The following is a 19,504-nucleotide window of genomic DNA, read 5'->3' on the forward strand; positions in this document are numbered from 1 at the left end:
GCCCCTTCTCGACCCTGCACTGGGGCCCTGGGGCCCGGAGGTCCCCATCCAAGCGGCTTGGAGCCCTCCTCTCCACGGCCTGCATGACCTTCTTGGTGGGCATACCCCTGCACCAAGAGGTAGCCCAGAGGCGGTCATTTTTGGTGGGGGTGTGTGTACGGGGTTTAGATGTGCAGGCTGGGGTGTCCACACTCGTGTGTGAGGCCCCTCCCACCAATGTAAGGATCTGGAGTGTGAAGAAAAGTAGGCCGCTGTGGGCCCAGGGCCTCCTTTGGTGCTTAACCGGTTACCAATACTACCTGCCAACATTAGGGGTGAGCTGGCATTGGCCACCAGGCTCTGCACGTGGACCGGGGCTGGGGTCTCAAAGTGCCGTGGCCAGAATCCCCCGCTGACGCTCTCACCGGCCAGAATCCCCCGTGGGCCACCCTCCTGTCCCCCCTGCCTCACACCAGCCCACCTGCGTTCACCGTATTCTCTGCCCTGGCTTTGGAGCCTGCGACACCCTCACTTTACTCCTCAGGGGACCTCGTCCCTAGTCCCAGCCGCTTTCTTCCACTCCCCGGTCATGAATAATCAGAGACCACGGGCAAGGACCACAGTGCTTTACTTTTCGTCTGAACAGCGTGGGACACCGGAGCGAGGGGGGGCCAGTGCCCAGGGGGCCGGGCAGCCCTCAGGGTGGGCAGGGGACTTGGGGCATCAGCCCGGCTCTGTCTCCATCCGGGTCTTCCCTCTCGGGCTGGGCTCTACCAATTATTCTGTAGACCCATCGAGGGGAGGCAGGTGGCTGGGCACGGTGAGCCGGTGGGGACTCAGTCTCGGGGTGCCCGTCGATTCGGTTGCCGGCCCCTCCTTCCGACGGTCTCACCTGTTGTAATTCCGGCACAATTGGGGTAACCGTCTACACTTGCCACCTGTGGGCGAAGGAAAGGGTTCGGTCATGAGTTGGAACAAAGTTGATGATTGCATGTGCTCCGGGCGCTGGAGGACAAGGCCCGTCAACCCTGCCCCTGGAGAAGCCCCAAGGCAGCCCTGAGCCAGTGATGAGGAGCACAGGGGAGAGGAACCAGCACAAGGGCTCCCCGGGGGAGCAGCCTCCCCCACACAGAGGGCCCCTTTGAGAAGCCATCCTAGTTTGTGTGTTATGCATTCATTCGGCAAGTATTTGTTGTGTACCTACTATGTGCCAGGCTCTGATCTAGGCCCTGGGAACACCCCAGGGAACAGGAGTGAATAAAATCCCTGCCCTGGTAGAGCTGATTTAACAGCAGGGGAGACCGACTGAGAAAAATGACTAAGTCAAGTATGTGGACAAGTGAGGTCAGATGGTGATGTGTGCTCAGTAGAAAACTAAAGCCGGGAAGGAGGCAGGGAGGCCGGTGGCTGAGGGCATCTTCATGGTGATGACTAGAGGGGCTTCACTGAGGAGGGGACATTTGAGCAAAGACCTGAAGGAGGTGAGGGGGAAGCCAGGAAGGGTGTTCCAGGCAGAGGGCATGGCCAGTGCAAAGGCCCTGAGGTAGGAGGAGACAGGTGGGCTTAAGGGACAGCGGGGGGGGGGGGGGGGGTCAGGAGGCAGGACCAAAGTGAATGGGGAGGGATTTCAGAAAACAAGTCTCCTGGCTGTCGCTCTTACCACCTCCTTCTCTCTGCCCACCCCCCACCCCCCGGGGCCTACACAGCCCCAGCCACCCTGGCTTCTTCCCGTGGTTATTGCGACATGCTCAGTTCCTTCCTGCGTCTGGGGCTTTGCACTTGATACCCCTTTCCACTGTTTTTTAAAATCGTCTTTCTCATTGACAGGGAATCTCTTCTGATGTTCTCTCTTTAGAGATAAAGTGTCGCTCCCCGTCCCTCTTGGCTTGTCATTCTGCTGTTTTCCTTACGGTGATGACCTTTCTCGTATCCACTCTGCTCATCGGGGCACTCACCTGCTTATTGTCATTCCCTCACTGGATGTGAGCTCCCCGAGGGCGGGGACCAGGGCACAGGTGGGCACAGAGCAGGTGCCCACAGATTATTGTCATTGGAACAACTTATGGCCCCAGAGCTAACTTTCAGTCTCTGCCCTCACACAGACCTGGGTCTAGTCCTTCCCTGATTTTTAGTGCTCTGTGACCTTGAGCAAACTCCCCAGTTCTCTGAGCCTCACTTGTCCCACGGCGGTGGAGGTGGGGCTGTGTGTGTGGACAGGACCCGGCTCAAAGTCAGTCTCGACTGAGGCACCTGTGTGCGACCCCTGGGTCCAGTACGGTTCGTGCACGTGGTAGCCAACTGTTTTTACTGTTCTTGGCCTCCTGCCTCCCACCTTAGCTGAGAAAAGATGTGGCTGTGTGCATTTCCTGATGGGGAAGTGAGGGGATAAAACCTGGTGGAGGTTATACGGCTTAACCGAGAGCTTGCAAACTGGTGGCCCGCGTGTTTTATTTAATCTGCAGCATTTAAAAAACTGCTTTAAGAAATTAGTTTTTCTGGGGGCACCTGGGTGGCTCAGTCAGTTGAGCGTCTGACTTCGGCTCAGGTCATGATCTCACGGTTTGTGAGTTCGAGCCCCGCGTCGGGCTCTGTGCTGACAGCTCGGAGCCTGGAGCCCTGCTTTGGATTCTGTGTCTCCCTCTCTCTCTGTCCCTCCTCCACTCATGCTCTGACTCTCTGTCTCTCAAAAATAAACATTAAATAAGTAAGTAAGTAAATAAATAAATAAGACAACTCTGCTCGGGGGCCTTCAAGAACTGAGCCCTCAGTCAAAGTGCAAGCCAAGGCCGCCTCTCTCCCAGTCGCGGTGCCCCCCACCCCACCCCATTCTCACTGGTGAGGATGACAATGCCCGTGATGAACAGCACGGCTGCGACCAACAGCCCCCGCTTCCGGAGAGTGTCCTCGTCTGCAGAGAGAAAAACGGAGTATGGCAAGAGGGGTCTTCCTCCCTCCCTCTTCCCACATCCTCCCACAGGTAACTTACCGTAGGAGAAGGGGTTGTCCTCACTGGCGCCTGGGGGGACAGACGTGGAGCAAGTCAGAGTTCGGCAAACATTTGTGGAGTGAAGCCGTGAGTGGCAGAGTCGGTGGAGGGGTGACACTCGGTCTCTGCCTTGGGACACTTAGACCAAAAGCCTCACATGGCACACATGTGGCTCCCATCACCTCTCTACCTCAGCTTCTCACCCTCCTGCTCACCCAGATGCTCTAGCCCCACCGGCCGCCCTGTTGGTGGCCATGCCAGGTCCCTCTCACCTCAGGGCCTTTGCACTGGCCGCTGCCTCTGCCTGGGACACCTTTCCCCCAACATCTGCATGACTCCCCCACAGCTCCTTCTCAGGGAGGTCTCCCTGGCCCTTTGCAGAAAACTACTCCCCAGTCACTCTCTAATCCTAATGCTACTTTATTTCTCTTGATGGCAGCTTTAAGCCACCTGATACACAATTCTTATAATTCGTATTTATTGTCTCTATTCCCCGACTAGAAGGTCTGCCCGATGAGGGAAGAGATTTTTGTCCGTCTTATTCACCGCTCTATCTCTAGCACCTAGAAGACAGTAGGTGCTCATGAATATGTTTTGAATGGATGAATGAACTCTATGTGACCTGTGGTCATATCATTTCCATCCACTCTTTGGGGCCGGCTGGGCCGGAAGTGGAAGAGAAGACCACACAAAGGGGAATCAAGGTGTCCCTGAAACAGAGCGACCCCCAAACTGATCTCGGATGCGTGAGTAAGTCCAGCTGAGACCAGAAGAACCACTCAACTGAGCCCAGACCAAAGTTCCAAATCGCAGACCCGAGAGCTAGGCAAACGGTTGTCATTTGAAGCCACTGTGTTTTAGGGTCATTTGCGTGCTGCGTTCATTTACGCGTTCATTCGTCTGTCGGGACATCTATCGGGTGCCTGCTTATACCCACCCTCTTCCAGCCTTGAACTCATGTGTTCACCCAACACATGTTTACTGAGGACTATTTCATGCTGGGCAAGGGTCCAGGTGCTAGAAATACACAGTGAATAGGAAATAGCCTGTTTCCAGCCTGGGGAGGGAGTTACTGACCCGTCGGCCCGAGGGCAGCGTCCGGCCTGACGTCTTTGCCTGGAGATCGCCTCTTGGAGAGCGTGGTGCCTTTAGTGGGAGCGGCAGAGGGAGTGGCTAGAAGGTGGCAGAGGACAGAAGTGAGCGGGAGGAAATGAGGGACGTCGCTGACACCCTCCCCCATGTCTCCACCTTCAGTGGGCGGGCACAGCGGCCCCTCACTCCTACCCCGGGACGGCAAGGAATGGCAGGCGTGGAAATATTGAATGAGCCTGCACCCCTGGCTCCTCTCCTGGGACCTCCCGGGCTGCCTTATAATCCAGGAAGCAAAGGATAACATCTGAGCCAGGCCGGGGGGCCTCCAGGACTCAGGCCCAGCACCAGGAGAAGCAGAGCTTGGACATACTTGTAGAAAACACTGTGGAGGTCACCTCTGCTCCCAGACCAGAGATACCAGAGGCCTCCTCTCTTTAAAGCCAGGGCGCCTGGGTGGCTCAGTTGGGTAAGCCTCTGACTCTCGATGTCGGCTCAGGTCATTTCGTGAGATCGAGCCCCGCTTCGGGCTCTGTGCTGACAGTGCAGAGCCTGCTTGGGATTCTCTCTCTCCCTTTCTCTCTGCCCCTCCCCCGCTTGCGTGTGCGTGCTCTCTCTCTCTCTCTCTCTCTCTCTCTCAAAAAAATAAAACACTTAAAAAAAAGGATACTGAACAAAAAGCAAATGCCACAAAGAAAACATCTGCCCTTCTGGCACTGAGAAGTGTCCCCGGTGAAGCGGTCAGCCCTGTCTGATGCCCCAGGACGAGGCCAACATACTGAAGGCCGAAAAGCTGCCTCACGAAGCCCGAGCTTCCAGACCGATCTCAGAGCCTCACTTCTTATGCATGACCTGAAAGCCAAGAATTACGAGATGTTGGGGAAAGCCTTGCCCAGAGGAAGGTTCGAGCAAGGCCGGCAGCAGGGACAGGCGCGCTGAGACACAGGAAGTGTGAAAGAGCCTCAGTGGCCCCTGCTGCTAGAGAGCCGGGCTCCAGTTGCCGTTCTGCCACTTTGGGCTGTGCGGCCCAGGCCGGCAGAGGAGCCCCTTGGGCCTCGGTTGCCTTCCTGTAGAATGGGGTTTTGACAGTTCCTACCCCGTCGGGTGCTCGCGAGCAGTGCATGAGTGAATCCAGGGAAGCCTAGCACTGTGCCCGGCACCGAGCGAGCTCCCAGCAAGCCTTGGCTGTGGCTGTTACCGTGGATGTGGCTGCATGCCTCCCTTCTGGGGACAGCTTCCCTTTTCCTTGGGGGGACTGCGCCCCCTGCCCCAGTCCCTCTGGGTCTATTGTGACACAGGCCACAAGAGGGAGCAGGTGACCCAGTCTCATCCTCCCCTGGGACCTTCCACATTCCCAGGAGGCATTCAGAGTGACGGCGAGGTGAAATTTGGGAGCTCCGAGCTTGCAGATGGCAGGGGTCATTTCCTCACGGGGCAGAAGACAAAATTCGGCACAAGAGAAACAAAAATGGGGCAGGGAGAGAGGCGCTGGGGGCTTTCGTGCTCAGACCCCGGGGACCCTGAGGCTCAGCGGTGCCTTTTACCATCTGGCCCCATGACCCCCTCAGCCCAGTGGAATTTCGGTCACGGATAATCAGGAACACAGAATGACACAGAGTAACTCAGGTCAACGAGGATTCACAGCAAATGAATCCAGAGATGTGAAAATGTTTTTTACCATCGGGAAGCGTGGACACCGTCACTACCCACCCCCACCTCCACTTTTGTGGAAAATAGAAAAGTTCTCTTCTCCAACACACTTTACTTCCATCTGTTGTAACATTTTAATAGGCTCTGTCAGAATTAAATGCTTTACTGCCATCACTGGAAAACTATAACAATTATAAAAATCCCAAAGGGGGATGACATAGCCTTAGAGGCGATGCTCTTGTTCAGTGCCCGGTCTGCGCAACTGTGCATGCATCTCAGCCTGGGAACGGCCTAAGCTACAATACTTGCCAGTAGAGGCGGATCCTCAAATATGAGTCAGACAGGCATTGGAGGCCACCTGCTGCCTTCACCTTGGTTCAACCTCTTTTCCCACGCCTCTGAAATGTTAACTACTCACTGGTCCTGAGGGGAACTACCTTTTCCTTGACTCTTGGTCTATGCAGTTCAGGCAGGGCTGACCCTGTTCTCCACCCCCAGAACGGGCACAAGACTCAGGCCTAACCACTCAGAGCAATCCATTTCCCAGGCTTCCATTGGTCAGACATGGACATGTGACGCCAAATGGGCCAATGAGAGTAGATTTTATTCCTTGGGCTAGAGATGAGAAAAAGATACGCTCTATTTGCTGGGTTTGTGACATAAATACAACTATGGGACCATCTTTGCCACCAAGAGAGGAAAAGCCCCCAAGAACTTGAGAATGTAGACAGCAGAGCTGAGAGAGAGAGAGAGCAAGTCAGTCTGATGGCCGTGCCTGAGCATGTCGATCCAGCTCTTCCTGAAATCGATGCCTCTGGACATTACAGAACATATGTAGCCAATAAATCTATTTTACTTTTAGTTGCGTTTACAGTATTTTGCAGCTGAAAACCTCCTGCTCTAACATGAAGAGGTACACAAAGGAAACACCCACATCCACATTGCCGAGCACCAGCTCTGTAAAGGAACCTGAACAAAAGAAAGTTCCAAATCTATCATGTCAGGTTTGGAAAAACACTGCATACTAGATGCTCCTGTAGAGGATGCCTGCTGCAAATACGCATTACTAAGACTCCAACAAGTCCCGCCACAAAGAAATGTGTTTAACTTTAACTCAGGAGTTTCCCAAACACCTTTGACCGCAAATCAAAACAGATTTTTTGAAAATGTATTAACAATTCCCCAAACGGGTGCTCCGAGCAATGTACTTGGGGAGCTACTGACCCAGATAAAGAATTAAACAAAATTTGTACGTTGCCCTTCTAGTCCCAGGCCCTACCTTCTGGGCCGCTCTGGCCGGTCCTCGGATCTGTGGCTGGGAGCACATCCATTCTCGTCGGCTGTGGGGTGTGGGTCTCCTCCGTCTGCTCCTGCGTTGTTCCTACTCAGATCAGAGCAGGGAGGGAAGGCGGACAGCGCGTGAATCAGGGACGTGCACATCCATCAAACGGCAAGGGGCCCCCTCCCTCCTCTGGCTGGAGGAAATCAAAGACGGTTCTCGTTCCAAATGTCACCGTGTGGGTGGGACAGGGGGACTCTCTGGCACACGCTGGTGGCAGGGCAAATCCATGCAACCGTTCCCCAGGTGGCTTTTCCAACAAATTCCAGGGTTCGTGCCCTTTGCGCCATAGCGTGGTGGGTAAAAGCAAGGCCGTAGAGCCAGGTTCCGGGCCCCTGGTCTGAGCTGTGTCACTGACTTGTGACGCCCTGAGTGAGTGACTCCGAGCCTCTGTTTCCTTATTCTGTAAAGTTCGTTTGTTCTACCTCAGAAGGTTTGTGTGAGGACTGAATGAGAGAACACAGGAAGATATTTAGAACCACGAGCAGATTATAATAGGGGAGAAAAGCATTTGCTTAAGGAGGAACGGACGAGGTTGCTTACCATGGCACTGGGTGTAGCAAAGGCTAAGATGTTCATCAAGATGTGCACGGCTTCACTAACCGTACACAGGCACCCAGCCGGGTACCATGCAACAGCGCAAAAGAGTAAGATTGGTGTTTACATAGCAATGTGTGAGGTGCTTCCAAACATACTGCTGCACGGGGCAGTGGGGAGACCGGGGGCGGGGGGGGTGGTGGTGGAGCAAGTTTCAGAACGACTATCGTTTTGGAAATGATCCGCTCACACAAATACATCTCCCGGTCGTGATATTTTCTGCGGGCAGAAATGTGGCACAGCATCACTGGGGACCACTCCCTTTCCAGTGCTAGCAGTGGGGACCTCTCAGAGATGGGGGAGAGAACAAGAACGGAGAAGGGGCCAAGGGATTTCATCTCACTATAATATTTTTATTATTCCCAAGCAGAACAGGTTTGGGTATTACTATATCATTAAATATTAATGGGAAAAATTAGGGAGCACTTTCTGAACTGTTACACTCCCAAGACAAAGTTCAAAAAGGACTTGAAAACTCAAAAAAGGAAAAAAGTCCAAGAGATTAAAGGAAGAAATGAATGGCCTTGGTGCATGGGGGCATTCCTGGGGTGGTTGCAAAGCTCTAGTCCTTGAGCTGGGTGGTGGTGACACAGGGGCTCAATTCAGAGTAATTTGTTAAGTGGTACACTTATGGGTTTTGTACTTTTCTATATGCGTATTATTTTTCACAACTGCAAAAGATGTGCTTTCACAGAAGTGGATGTGGGCGGCTGTCTGCCCCACCACAAAGTAAACCAGAGGATTCAGAGCCGGAGGACTGAAATGAGTAACAAAGGAGTCAGAATGTGGGAAGAAGAGAGGGACTAGTGTCTGTCTCAGGCCTCCGCCCCCACGCCCTCCGCATGCCCCACTCACCACCAGCCTGCAGAGATGTCTGAGGGGTGGACTGGGACTCTGGGTGGACTGTGTCTGGAGTCCGGAAACAGGGAGAGAAGAGAGAGAAGATGTGGAGAAGGTTCATGGATGGAGGAACAGGGGGTTTGCTCTACTATTCAACTTTGATATAATTGAGATGACTTAATTAACCCAGCCATTTGCTGATTGCCCAATTGCCAGGCCAGTACCTCCCCTGCCTCAGCCCTCCCCTCCCATAGATGCACACTCCCCTATTTAGCATCCACCACCTCTGGTAAGAGCCCCTGGAACTTTCTTTATGAACCACCCTTCCCCGATTCTTGGTCCACTTCATTCAGTGGGGTTGGCACCAGGTTGGTGCTATGCCACAATCCAGCTATGCCACGTTTGCTGGACTGGGGAAAGGGAAATGCCCTTTCCTCTGGCTTCTTAGCAGGTAAGACGGAAGCCTCAGGGGCCACCTTGGCCTCATAAAAGGAGAATCTACCTGAGAATGAAGTGAACACAGGAAAAACAGAGCCAAGAGATGGAGGCAGGTTCCTGATAGCATCATTTGAGCACCTAGACTGAGCCATGCCTGACCGTCTATCCCTGGGCTTTTCAGTTGCACAACCCAAAATTCCCGATTGGCCCAAGCTTGAGATTTTTGTGGCTGCTGTCATTTGCAGTGACAGGATCTTGACAGACCCAAGCCTCTTTCCTCACCTGGGGTTTGAGTCAGGGCATGAATGCTCACAATGGTTGTGTCTGCTGAAGGAATGGATGTGGTCTCCTTCAATGTCTGTCCTGGGAGATCAAGCACGAGAAGTCAGAGAGGAGCCTCCGGTCCTCCTTCTCTCACCAAAACCCCACCTTCCCCTCCCTTCTGAAACTGTGGGCGGTAACTCAGAATATCCTGGTGGAACAGCAGACAGATGCTTGAATGGAGGTGTCCACCCATAGTCCTGGAAGTGCTTTACAAAATGATGATGCCCAGCACCCTTCCTCCAGCCCCTCTTCCTGCCCGTCCTTGTGGGGTGGGAGAGGCAGTTTAGCCTAGTGAGCCCAGGTCCATCCTAAAGTCAGCCAGGGCCCCGGCCTCAAATTCTGCTCCCCCAAATTCCCTGGCCATGTGACCTGGGGCAGGTGGAGTCCCCTCTCTGAGCCTCATCTGTCTCATCTGCGAAGTGGGGATAATCACTGACTCTGTGATGGGAAAAGATAGGGTCAAATAGGCAGAGAGGGAAAGGTTAGGACCTGAGGTCCCTGCGTGGGGAAAAACACATATTTTGGAACAATGCTGGGAGGGTCTGACTCCCTTGGGCATAGGGTTCCTTTTAAGAACATAACAGACACCACTTACTCCCCCTCAGGGTCCCCTCAGGAATTTGACAATCAAAATTCCTAATTAAAATAAGTAAAATATAAAACTTCTGTTATACAAGGGACAGTAGGACCATAGTCTGACTCCTCACACAATGGAATTGAGCCAATCAGGAAAAGACAACCCAGAACCTAGAGTGATCAAGCCAATAAAGGTAGGACCTGAGAAGGAACAAGGGGGGAGGGAAGAGGGGTGACCAAAATCATATAGAACAAAGTCCCTATTGTCACGCGCCTCTTGTTATGGGCGTTCACTTTCGAATGTCCCCTCTCTGCAAAGAGACCTTTCATACTATTCTTACTGTAATACTATTTCATACTATTCTTTTTTTTTAATGTCTTTATTTTTGACACAGAGAGAGACAGAACGTGAGCAGGGGAGGGGCAGAGAGAAAGGGAGACACAGAATCCGAAGCAGGCTCCAGGCTCTAAGCTGTCAGCACAGAGCCTGATGCGGGGTTCAAACTCATGGACTGTGAGATCATGACCTGAGCTGAGGTCGGACGCTTACCCAACTGAGCCACCCAGGCACCCCTATTTCATACTATTCTTTTTTTTTTAATTTTTTTTAACGTTTATTTATTTTTGAGACAGAGAGAGACAGAGCATGAATGGGGGAGGGTCAGAGAGAGAGGGAGACACAGAATCCGAAACAGGCTCCAGGCTCTGAGCGGTCAGCACAGAGCCCGACGCGGGGCTCGAACTCACGGACCGCGAGATCATGACCTGAGCTGAAGCCGGACGCTCAACCGACTGAGCCACCCAGGCGCCCCCATACTATTCTTACACTCTAATAAACTTTTGCCTGCTGCTCATTTTATTCTGTGTCCACCTCTTCATTCTTTGAAGTGGCTAAACAATGAACACTGGGTATTGAGGTTTAAAAAAAAAAAATCCTGTAACATTTCTTTGGGGGCTTGTCTAGGATGTTAACGTCTTCCAACCGTAAGTAAATAACAGCTGGCATCCCCTCTTTTCTTTCTATCTTAAATAAAACCTCACACTAAATAATTGGTACCCACCCACCAGTTAAGAGCAAACAGTGTGTATGTCGTCCTCAAGTCTCGGGTGACAGGCTCCTTGGGTCTCCTCCCATCTGATCTCCCAATGTAGTTGGGAATGTTGGTGTGGTGGACTCCCAACTTCCTTTCGAGAAGAACCTCTGGATGTGTGGGACTCAGGGGAGGCCAAACAGCCATTGATGGGTCCTGACCAAGGCTACTCTTTGGTGGAGGCCCGAAGGCCATCAGCAGAACCTGATCCCTGACTGCCCACTTGGGTATCCGGTGGAATTTTCCTCTTTCTGTCTTGGCCAGCCTCTCTTTTCCTTTGGGAAGTGAGTGGAAAAGCCCAGGACTGATCTCTCTGATATCCTCGTAGGAGGGATCCAGGTGACTTCCAAGGGTCCTACTCACAGGTTTCCCAAATGCAACGGAAAGCGGCCCTGTACCTGCTTCCATTTCTGACCCTCTGACATGGTTCACCACCTCCCAGGGCCCCATTTTTTACCTTTCATTTTCAAACGCTTCTTGCAGAGCAGAGAGCAGGACTTACTTCAACCCCTTCTGGGCTCACCACCCTCCTCCTGCCCCTGATGCCCACAGGGGGATGGAGAGAAGACATTTGGCCGGCTCCCACAAGGTACAGATGATAATTAGAGCCAACTGTCTCTGGTCAGTCTACGTCAGGACAGGGACTTTAAGGAATATTCCCAAGCAGCTGCCGAACACCCTTCTGTTTCAGAGAGGTTTCCTGACTTCTCTGGCTTGACACGGACTCTCCATTTCCAGTTTTTGGTGGGGAAAAAAAAATCTGCATCTGCTCATCTGTCCAAGCTGACAGGCTTTAGAACCAGGAGACCTGTTTCTCTGCCTTCCGGGCTTTTATTTGTCTCTAGGCTTCTTGGTGACACCTCACCTCTTCTGCCTTCCCCTCGTTCCTCCTGTCTCTGCACCAGCTTGGGTGCAGCCTGCCTAACTGGTTCCTCTACCTTTCAGGGGCCTCCAGCACCACGGGTTCCTCCTCCTCCCCTCACTGTCAAGGAACAAAAAACACCCCCTTAGACTTACACCGCCCACTTCAGATTCCCTCACTGGTGCCCCAGGTAAAAATTGACAATGGGGAACAAATTGATTGACTTTTAAATGGATACAGATGGAACATAATTCGGTATTTAAACTAACGTAAGTTTGTTGGTTTAATTAAGGTAGACAGGTCTTTAGAGTTATGAGCATTAAATACATGAAACTTTTTCTGGTTTACTGAAGGCCGAGTAATCACATGTTATCTCTGTTACAGTTCATCAGCAAAAAGGTGACTTCAAACGATGGTTAATTTTGTCTGTCTCAAAGTGTTCATGGGTAATTGCTAAGATAGCTTTCAGGGTCTTCAATAACTTGAAACTTTAAAGTTTTGCTTGGGTACTAAACTGGATTAAATTCATTTGGACATTTAAAAAAGTATGAAATGTGTAAGAAAGATATAAGAAATGGAAATACGTACCTTTTCGTTGAAGGTTGAAAAAAAAAAAAAAGTAATATTGTCCTAAATGAGGCTGGTTGTTTGGAGAGAAATAGCTTGGGACAAAATCTAAAAGTTATAGAAGGTTTGTAAAGGAAAAAAATGTCACCAAAGTTTTTTTTTTCTCTTTTGTCTGTCCAAAAAGATGGAAAGAACTATGATTTTAACCAAAATGGCAGGACAGCATGCCCTTTTGAGTTGCTTTGCTCGATCTCTGATTAAAAAATTGCCCTTCCTTTGATCTGAAGGCTGGGGAGATGATGGTGATGTCCTCACTGCTGGCCTCCAAATGCTCCACGTTTGTGTTGTTTCTGCAAGGTGGAGGAATGGGTGCCTGTGCCATACGATGGATGGAGGACTGTGATAAATGAAGGGCTTTTTTTTTAATGTTTATTTTTTATTCTTGAGAGGGGTAGCAGGAGCAGGGCAGGGACAGAGAGAGGGGGAGACAGAGGATCCAAAGCAGGCTGTGCTCTGACAGCAGCGAGTCTGATGTGGGACTCAAACTCATGAACTGAGATCACAGCCTGAGCCAAAGTCGGATGCTCAACCAACTGAGCCACCCAGGCGCCCCTATAAAGGGCTTTTACCCGGATACATGGGAGCCATTTTGCTACACTTAGCCCAGTGTATGCTGACTTGTACTAATCTAGAAACTTTAAGGTGGACACCCACATGGCTGGAACATATTTATGTGGGCACTGCTGGAAAAAAAACAGGCGAATAGACCTCAACTTTGGCCCTTTTAGCCCCCCTCAACAGCCAATTTTATCCTTACGAGAAATGGCTTTCGCCAGCCTTCTGAAATATATTTGTAGCCTTCTGAAATATATTTGTTAAGAGGAACAATTTTATTATGATCAATATGTAAATTACTATTGGGCCAAGATAAAATTAGTACATCCTTCTACAACCAGGGGAGTCTTGCTTGGTCACAGTCGGTATCCCCCAAAGTCCCACAGGCAGGAAACGGAGGGGTCGGAGAAATCGGGAAGACAAGGTCAGCTCTGGGGGGTAGAGTCATGCCTGGGTAATAGCGACTATTCCCAGCACCTCGCAAAACTGACAGGGCTTTCGGCTGCCAGTCGCATAGCCAGCCAATCTGCGGGGCCAGATGAGGTTTCTCCTGGCCAGCTATAGGAAACTGAGGTAAGAGACGCCTTTTCTTCTTTTTCCTATAGATGGGCAATTCCCCAACCGAGGCCAGTACTCTCCTTCGGGACGTATTCTAAAAAATTGGGATGATTTTGACCCACAAACCCTAAAGAAAAGCGACTCATTTTCCTTTGCACCAAGGCTGGGTCCCAATACAAATTGGAGGAGGAAACCTGGCCACCAGAGACAAGTAACAATTAGAACACTATCCTACAATTGGACTTGTTCCCAAACGTGAGGGGAGATGGGGAGACGCCCCCCATGTCCAGTGTTCTGGGGCCTTCGGAGAAAATTGAGATAGATGTCAGCAATGTAAGGTCGATCTTGGCCTACTGGCAACCCTTTCCAAGGGTTCACAACTAAGGAGGGAGAAAACTAAGGTCCCTTGCCTGTACCCAAAGGGGACCTAGGGAAGGAGGAAGGGAAGTCTTCCCCCTCAACCTCCTCCTCCTCGGGTCCCCCATCTGTACATCCAGACTGAAAAAACGTGCACTTCTGCTCCCCTCTGCCCACCTTACCCAGGCCCTCCCTGCAACGTAACAGGTGTGTTTCCCCTCACGGAAGCTAGAGGGCCCGGGCCTGGGGGGGGGGGGGGGGGGGAGGGGAAACGGATGCAAGGAGGCACCGCTACGATAAGATTGCAAGATTTTACGTTACAAGATTTAAGACAGATAAAAGATCTAGGTAAATTTTGATGATCCGGATAAGTATACAGAGGCTTTTCAGAGAGAATTACACTATGTTTTTGAATCGACCTAAAAAGATATAATACTTCTGTGGAATCAGACTCTCAATGAACCAGAGAAGCGTGGGGTTCTGGGAGCGGCTGAAAGATATGGGGACGAGCAACTCATTAATTATCATGGGACTGGAGGTCCTATAGGGAGCTCCCAGTTCCCTACTGGGGCCCAGGCAGCCCCAATCCCAAGATCCTACTTGGGACTATGACCATCCCATTGAGGAATGGTATTGCCACCACTTCCAAGCTTGTGTTTTGGAGAAATTAAGGAGGTCTAAGGTTAAATCTTGAAATGACACCGAATTAGCCACTCGCTTACAGACACAGGATGAAAACTCAGTGGTCTTCCTGGAAAGGTGAAGGGAGGCTCTCATTAAATATGCGGTTATCTTCCCTAACACCCCTGAGGCTGACACAATTCTAGAGGACAAATTTGTCACTCCATCAGCTCCAGATATTCAGAGAAGGCTGCAAAAATTGGCTGTTTTCCCAGAAGGGACCCTGAAGGACTCTTATGAGCTGCCAATTGGGTATATTACAACCAAGATCAAGAGTAAAATAAAGAACAGGAAAGGAGGCTTAGGGAAGAAAAGCTGAGGCCTTAGTTGTGGCCTTATGTACTATGTCAGACCGGACCTCCTGAGGTTCTGGTACCAAGTGCCATTTACGAGAATGTCCTCAGAGGGGACAACCAAAGTTCAAACCCCATAAGCCATACCCCTTGTGTGGAAACAGTCACTGGGAAAACAGAGTGCCCTCGGGGACCTCTATCTGCAAGGGTTCAGATGACCAGTGTCCCTGAAAGGGACTGCTGGGGTCCAGGGCTCTTCACGGTGGCTCCCCCAAACCAGCTACCTATCGGAAACCCAGAGCCTCGGGTAACTCCAGACATAGAAGGAAAACTGGTCGATTTCCTTCCTGACACCGGAGCCACCTTTTCTGTCCTCCTTTCCACTCCTGGCCAATCAGCCAAATGCAGCGTAGCAACTAGAGGCGTCTCCAGAAAACTTATGACTAAATTTTTCTCTCAGCCACCGGGTGCATTATGGGGAGACTTGAATTTTTCACATTCTTTTTTGATAATGCCAAAGAGCCCTAGTCCCTTGCTAGGAAGGGCCATTATAACTAAATTAGGGACGAGAGCCCTCCTCGCTCCAGGACGGATAAACAATTGCCTAAACTCCTAGCAATCTGGGTATTGAAGATCAATCTTTCCTTGAGGTAAAATTAAATACACCTCATGGGGTTGTTCCTATGGAAGCCGGATGGCCAGAGGAAGGTTTGAGGATCAAGAACCAAGCACCAGTTCAGGTGCTTAATTATTCTAACCTACAATATCACAAGATCCAAATAAATACGGAAGAGGGAGAAAAGGCTATAGTTACACTGAGTTTAAAAAAAAAAAAAAAGGACCAAACATGTCAGGGATTCTTGAGGATGGCTACCACGCGTCTTTTCCTGTAGGAGCCATTGCATTTGGAATATTGACGCTTGTTGGTCTAACATTCTTTGTGTATGTCATTTCGAGATGCCGTCGCATAGGCCAGAAAAATAAGACGTCCGAGAAAATTCTGCTGGCCCAGATGTTCCAAACACCCTCCCATTATATCGGCCCTCTGGATCGACCTCTAAACCTGCCCTAACTGCCGTTCCCCTATCATCGCCCCCCTTCAGCAGGAAGCAGTTAAGAAGCGTCAGCCAACGTCCCAGTTCCTAACGGTAGTTAGAAGGCACGTGTTCAGAGCGCGGACTGTGATAGGAAAGATAGGGTCAAATAGGCAGAAAGGGAAAGATTAGGACGTGAGGCCCCTGGGTGGAGAAAAACACATATTTTGGAGCAATGCCGGGAGCATCTGACCACAGCGAACCCCCACGGGTGCGTAAGGTTCCTCTTAAGAATGTAACAGACCTTGGGGCACCTGGGTGGCTCAGTCAAGCATCCGACTCTTGATTTCGCCTCAGGGTCATGATTTAATCTCACAGGTCATGAGTTTGAGCCCCTCGTGACCCCCGAGTCAGGCTTTGAGCTGACAGCTTGGAGCCTGCTTGGGATTCTCTCTCTCTCTCTCTCTCTCTCTCTCCCTTTCTCTGTGCCCCTACCCTGCTCACACACACACACTCTCTCTCAAAATAAATAAATAGACTTAAAAAAAAAAAAGAATGTGACAGACACCACTTACTCCCCTCAGGGTCCCCTCAGGAATCTGACAATCAAAATACCTAACTAAAATAAGTAAAACATAAAACTTATGTTATACAAGGGACAGTAGGACCACAGTCTGACTCCCCACACAAGGGAATCGAGCCAATCAGGAATGGACAGCCCAGCACCTAGAGTCAATAAGCCAATGAGGGTAGGACCTGAGAGGAAACAAGGGAGAAGGGATGGGGGGGGGGGGGGGGGCGACCAGAAGCCTACAAAACGAAGCCCCTTGCCTACAGTCCCGGGCATTCACTTTCGAATGTCTCCTCTCTGCGAAGAGAGCTTGCACACAACTCTACTAAACTTTCGCCTGCTGCTCATTTTATTCTATGTCCACCTTTTTTCATTCTTCGAAGTGGTTCGAGACAACGAACCCCGGTATTGAGGTTAAAAGCGAAATCCTGTAACAAATCTACTTCTCAGGGCTGGAGAGGGTGAAATGACATGGCCGAGGACAGGGTGTCCCCCACCCCCTGATAGGCAGCCATCGCTGGAGACAGCCACTGCCCTGCCCTGGCCCAGCCTCCGTCCTCTCCTGCCTGGACACCGGAGCCACTCTGCCCTGGGCTCTCTGCCCTCATCCCCACCCCCTGCAATCTGCTCCCCACTCGCAGCCAGAGGGGCCCTGTGAATCCCTGAGTCAGGTCAAGGCCCTGCTGGCACAGAGCGCCCTCTTTTCTTCTAGTGAAAGCCAAGGTACTCATGGGGCCCTTCCCTTCCCCACTCCATGTGGTCTCCTGTCCCCGCTCTGACCTCTCCTCTTCCCAGCCTGCCCTCGTCCACCCCAACCCTGCTTCCTGGCCTGCCTGCTGTTCCTCACACCCACTAGACAGCACTCATACCCCAGGTATCTGCTTGGCTCACTCCCTCATCTCCTTTGAGTGTCTGCCCAAATGTCACCTTCTGATGAGGTCTTCCCTGGCCACCCTGTCTCAAGAATCCTCATTACCCTGTTCTGTGTTTCTCCGTAGCCCCTACAACCTTCTAGCGTGCTATATCATTTACTGATGGATTGTTTATTGCCTGTGTCTCAACTAGAACGTGAACTTCTGTTTCATGTGTTGCCGCTTCCCCAGTGCCTAGGATAAGATCTGGCACATAGTAGCTGCTCATTGAATACCTGGTGAGAGGCTGAAAGAAAAAATGAAAACCATTTTATCAAAAAGAAATGGGGCAGCTTCCGTGGAGGGCATGCCCTGGGTGCTGGGAGCGAGAATGAAGGCCGTATCCCAGGCTCTCCACTCACTAGCCTCTGGCACAGGGCACTTCCCTTGCCTGAGCCTCAGTTTCTTCATCCATAAAATGGGCATGGCAGACTGTGTAACAGAGTAGAGCCGAAGTTACCCGAGCTCACACATGCAGCACCTGCCGTGTAGAAAGCACCTGCCAAGGCTCACCGTGGGTACCGCTTTCAGGAAACACTTCCCAGGTAAGGGTGACATTTCTCTAGCTCTTGGACCCACCCCAGCTCCCCCCCCTTGGCCTCACTGTGTATCACGGGGGTATCCAGGGAGCTGATTTGCTGGGACCCTAGGGTTCCTGGCCACTGACAAGAAAACTAACACCAACCTCCCTGCCAAATCAAACTCAGTGAGTTCTTCTGGGAGGTGAGATGGAAAGTGCCCAGCAGGACAGGCTCTGGCCAGACTCGTTGGAAGCGGCCACCTAGGTGTGAAGTGTCCAGACAGCGTAACCCTGGCCCCCTCATCAAGACACCCCCCCCCCCTTCCTGGTGCTGGCTCAGCAGGACGGTGAACCTTACCTCTGGTGGGGAGAAGCAGGCCAACGATGGTGAGGAGACACAGGCAACCAGAGGGCGACATCTATTGGGTGAGCGGGAGCCGGGGTCAGTCATGATGTCAGGGAGGCAGGCCCAGGGCAGCGCCACCCCCCACCCCCTCCCCGCCTGCCCCTCAGGTCCTGCAGCCCCCTCCTTACCCTGAGCGAGCACCTGTGGCTTCAAGGACCCCCTGCCAAGGCTGACAGCTGCTCTTCCAGGACAGGGGGAGGGTTTTAGAAGTGGGGGACCCGGCAACCACCCCCTTCTTCCATATGCAGATCCCCAAAGGAAACAAGAAGCATCAGACCCATCTGGACTTCCAGTAGCAGTCGCTGCACAGGGACACCCTTGGGGCCGAGAACTCACTCCACCGAGACTGACCCTACAGGGTGCAGGGGTAGAGCAGGGGGCCTGGTGCCTCCCTCTGGGCTGTCCCCAGAGCCGAGGAGTCAGCAAGGAGGGGAAAGAGGAAGAATGAGTAATGTGCTCCCGATCTCAGAGGAAAAAGTGAGCTGGTGTGAGGGGCCTCGTGAGGGGACAATGGAGCAGGATGCTGGGCACTTCGAGAACTGGTCCGAGAGGGATGGCGGAGAGCTGGGGAGACTGAGGCAGGAGGAAGAGGGGCCGGCGGGAGCCCGCCGTGGTGCCGAAGAGCAGGCGCAGAGACGTGAGCAGGAGTCGGGGGCAGAGAGGCGGGGAGGGGGAAAGATCAGCCCTCCAGGCACCTGAGCCCGGCCCCTGGGCAGAGGGGAGGCAGGCGCAGGCGGATCGCAGGAGAGACTTACGTCAGTGCTGGGGGTCCCAAGCCGGCAGCCTCGTGGACAGAGGGCAGCGGCGGTGGCGGCGTCCCGGCGGAGGGTGTGGCCAGGGGAGAGCTGGCGGGCGGGGACCAAGACGGGCTCAGTCATTTCCTCTCGGGTTTCCTGGCTTCAGAGCCCGCGGTGGGAGCAGGAGGGGGAGTCGCGGAGGGCGATGGGGGGCAGGGGGGAGAGGCCGGGCAGCGGCCTCCACCCACCCGCTGCGGGGGTGGGAGGGAGGGTGGAGGGAGAGCGGGAGAGCGCAAGCAGGTCTCGGTGGGTGGGGCTCCTTTGGGGAGGAAGGGGAGCGGGGGCGGGGTGTCTACTCCTGGGTCTGGGGTGGGAGAGACGGTAAAGAGCAACCGGGGAGGGGGCGTCGAGCAGGGCAGGGGAAGCTCTGGGGGCTCGGAGAGGGGGTAGGCCACTGGGGCGCTGGGGGAGGAGAGATAGAAG

The 19,504-nt window shown here is 52.4% G+C and overlaps 1 protein-coding gene across 6 annotated transcripts; it reads right to left on the minus strand.

Moving 5' to 3' along the window:
• Positions 1–590: 590 nt before the first annotated feature.
• FXYD5 (FXYD domain containing ion transport regulator 5) lies at positions 591–19,248 on the minus strand. Of its 6 annotated transcripts, none has more exons than XM_053906426.1 (11): positions 19,040–19,125; positions 18,413–18,460; positions 18,237–18,297; positions 9,612–9,680; positions 9,201–9,281; positions 8,496–8,549; positions 6,984–7,085; positions 4,043–4,138; positions 2,966–2,995; positions 2,813–2,887; positions 591–917 (listed from the first exon to the last, which is right to left on the minus strand). In XM_053906426.1, exons 3-11 carry the CDS (start codon positions 18,295–18,297, stop codon positions 868–870), a joined length of 618 nt encoding a protein of 205 aa, XP_053762401.1. In that variant the 5' UTR covers positions 18,413–18,460; positions 19,040–19,125; the 3' UTR covers positions 591–867. The 6 variants fall into 6 exon arrangements, with proteins under 6 accessions (XP_053762401.1, XP_053762402.1, XP_053762403.1 ...); XM_053906427.1 differs by having other exon boundaries at positions 18,413–18,465; positions 19,040–19,103; XM_053906428.1 differs by having other exon boundaries at positions 18,413–18,519; positions 19,040–19,089.
• Positions 19,249–19,504: the final 256 nt, after the last annotated feature.

This window comes from Panthera pardus, unplaced genomic scaffold (genome assembly GCF_024362965.1).
Source record: "Panthera pardus isolate Hobbes unplaced genomic scaffold, ASM2436296v1 HiC_scaffold_18, whole genome shotgun sequence".
Taxonomy (NCBI): domain Eukaryota; kingdom Metazoa; phylum Chordata; class Mammalia; order Carnivora; family Felidae; genus Panthera; species Panthera pardus.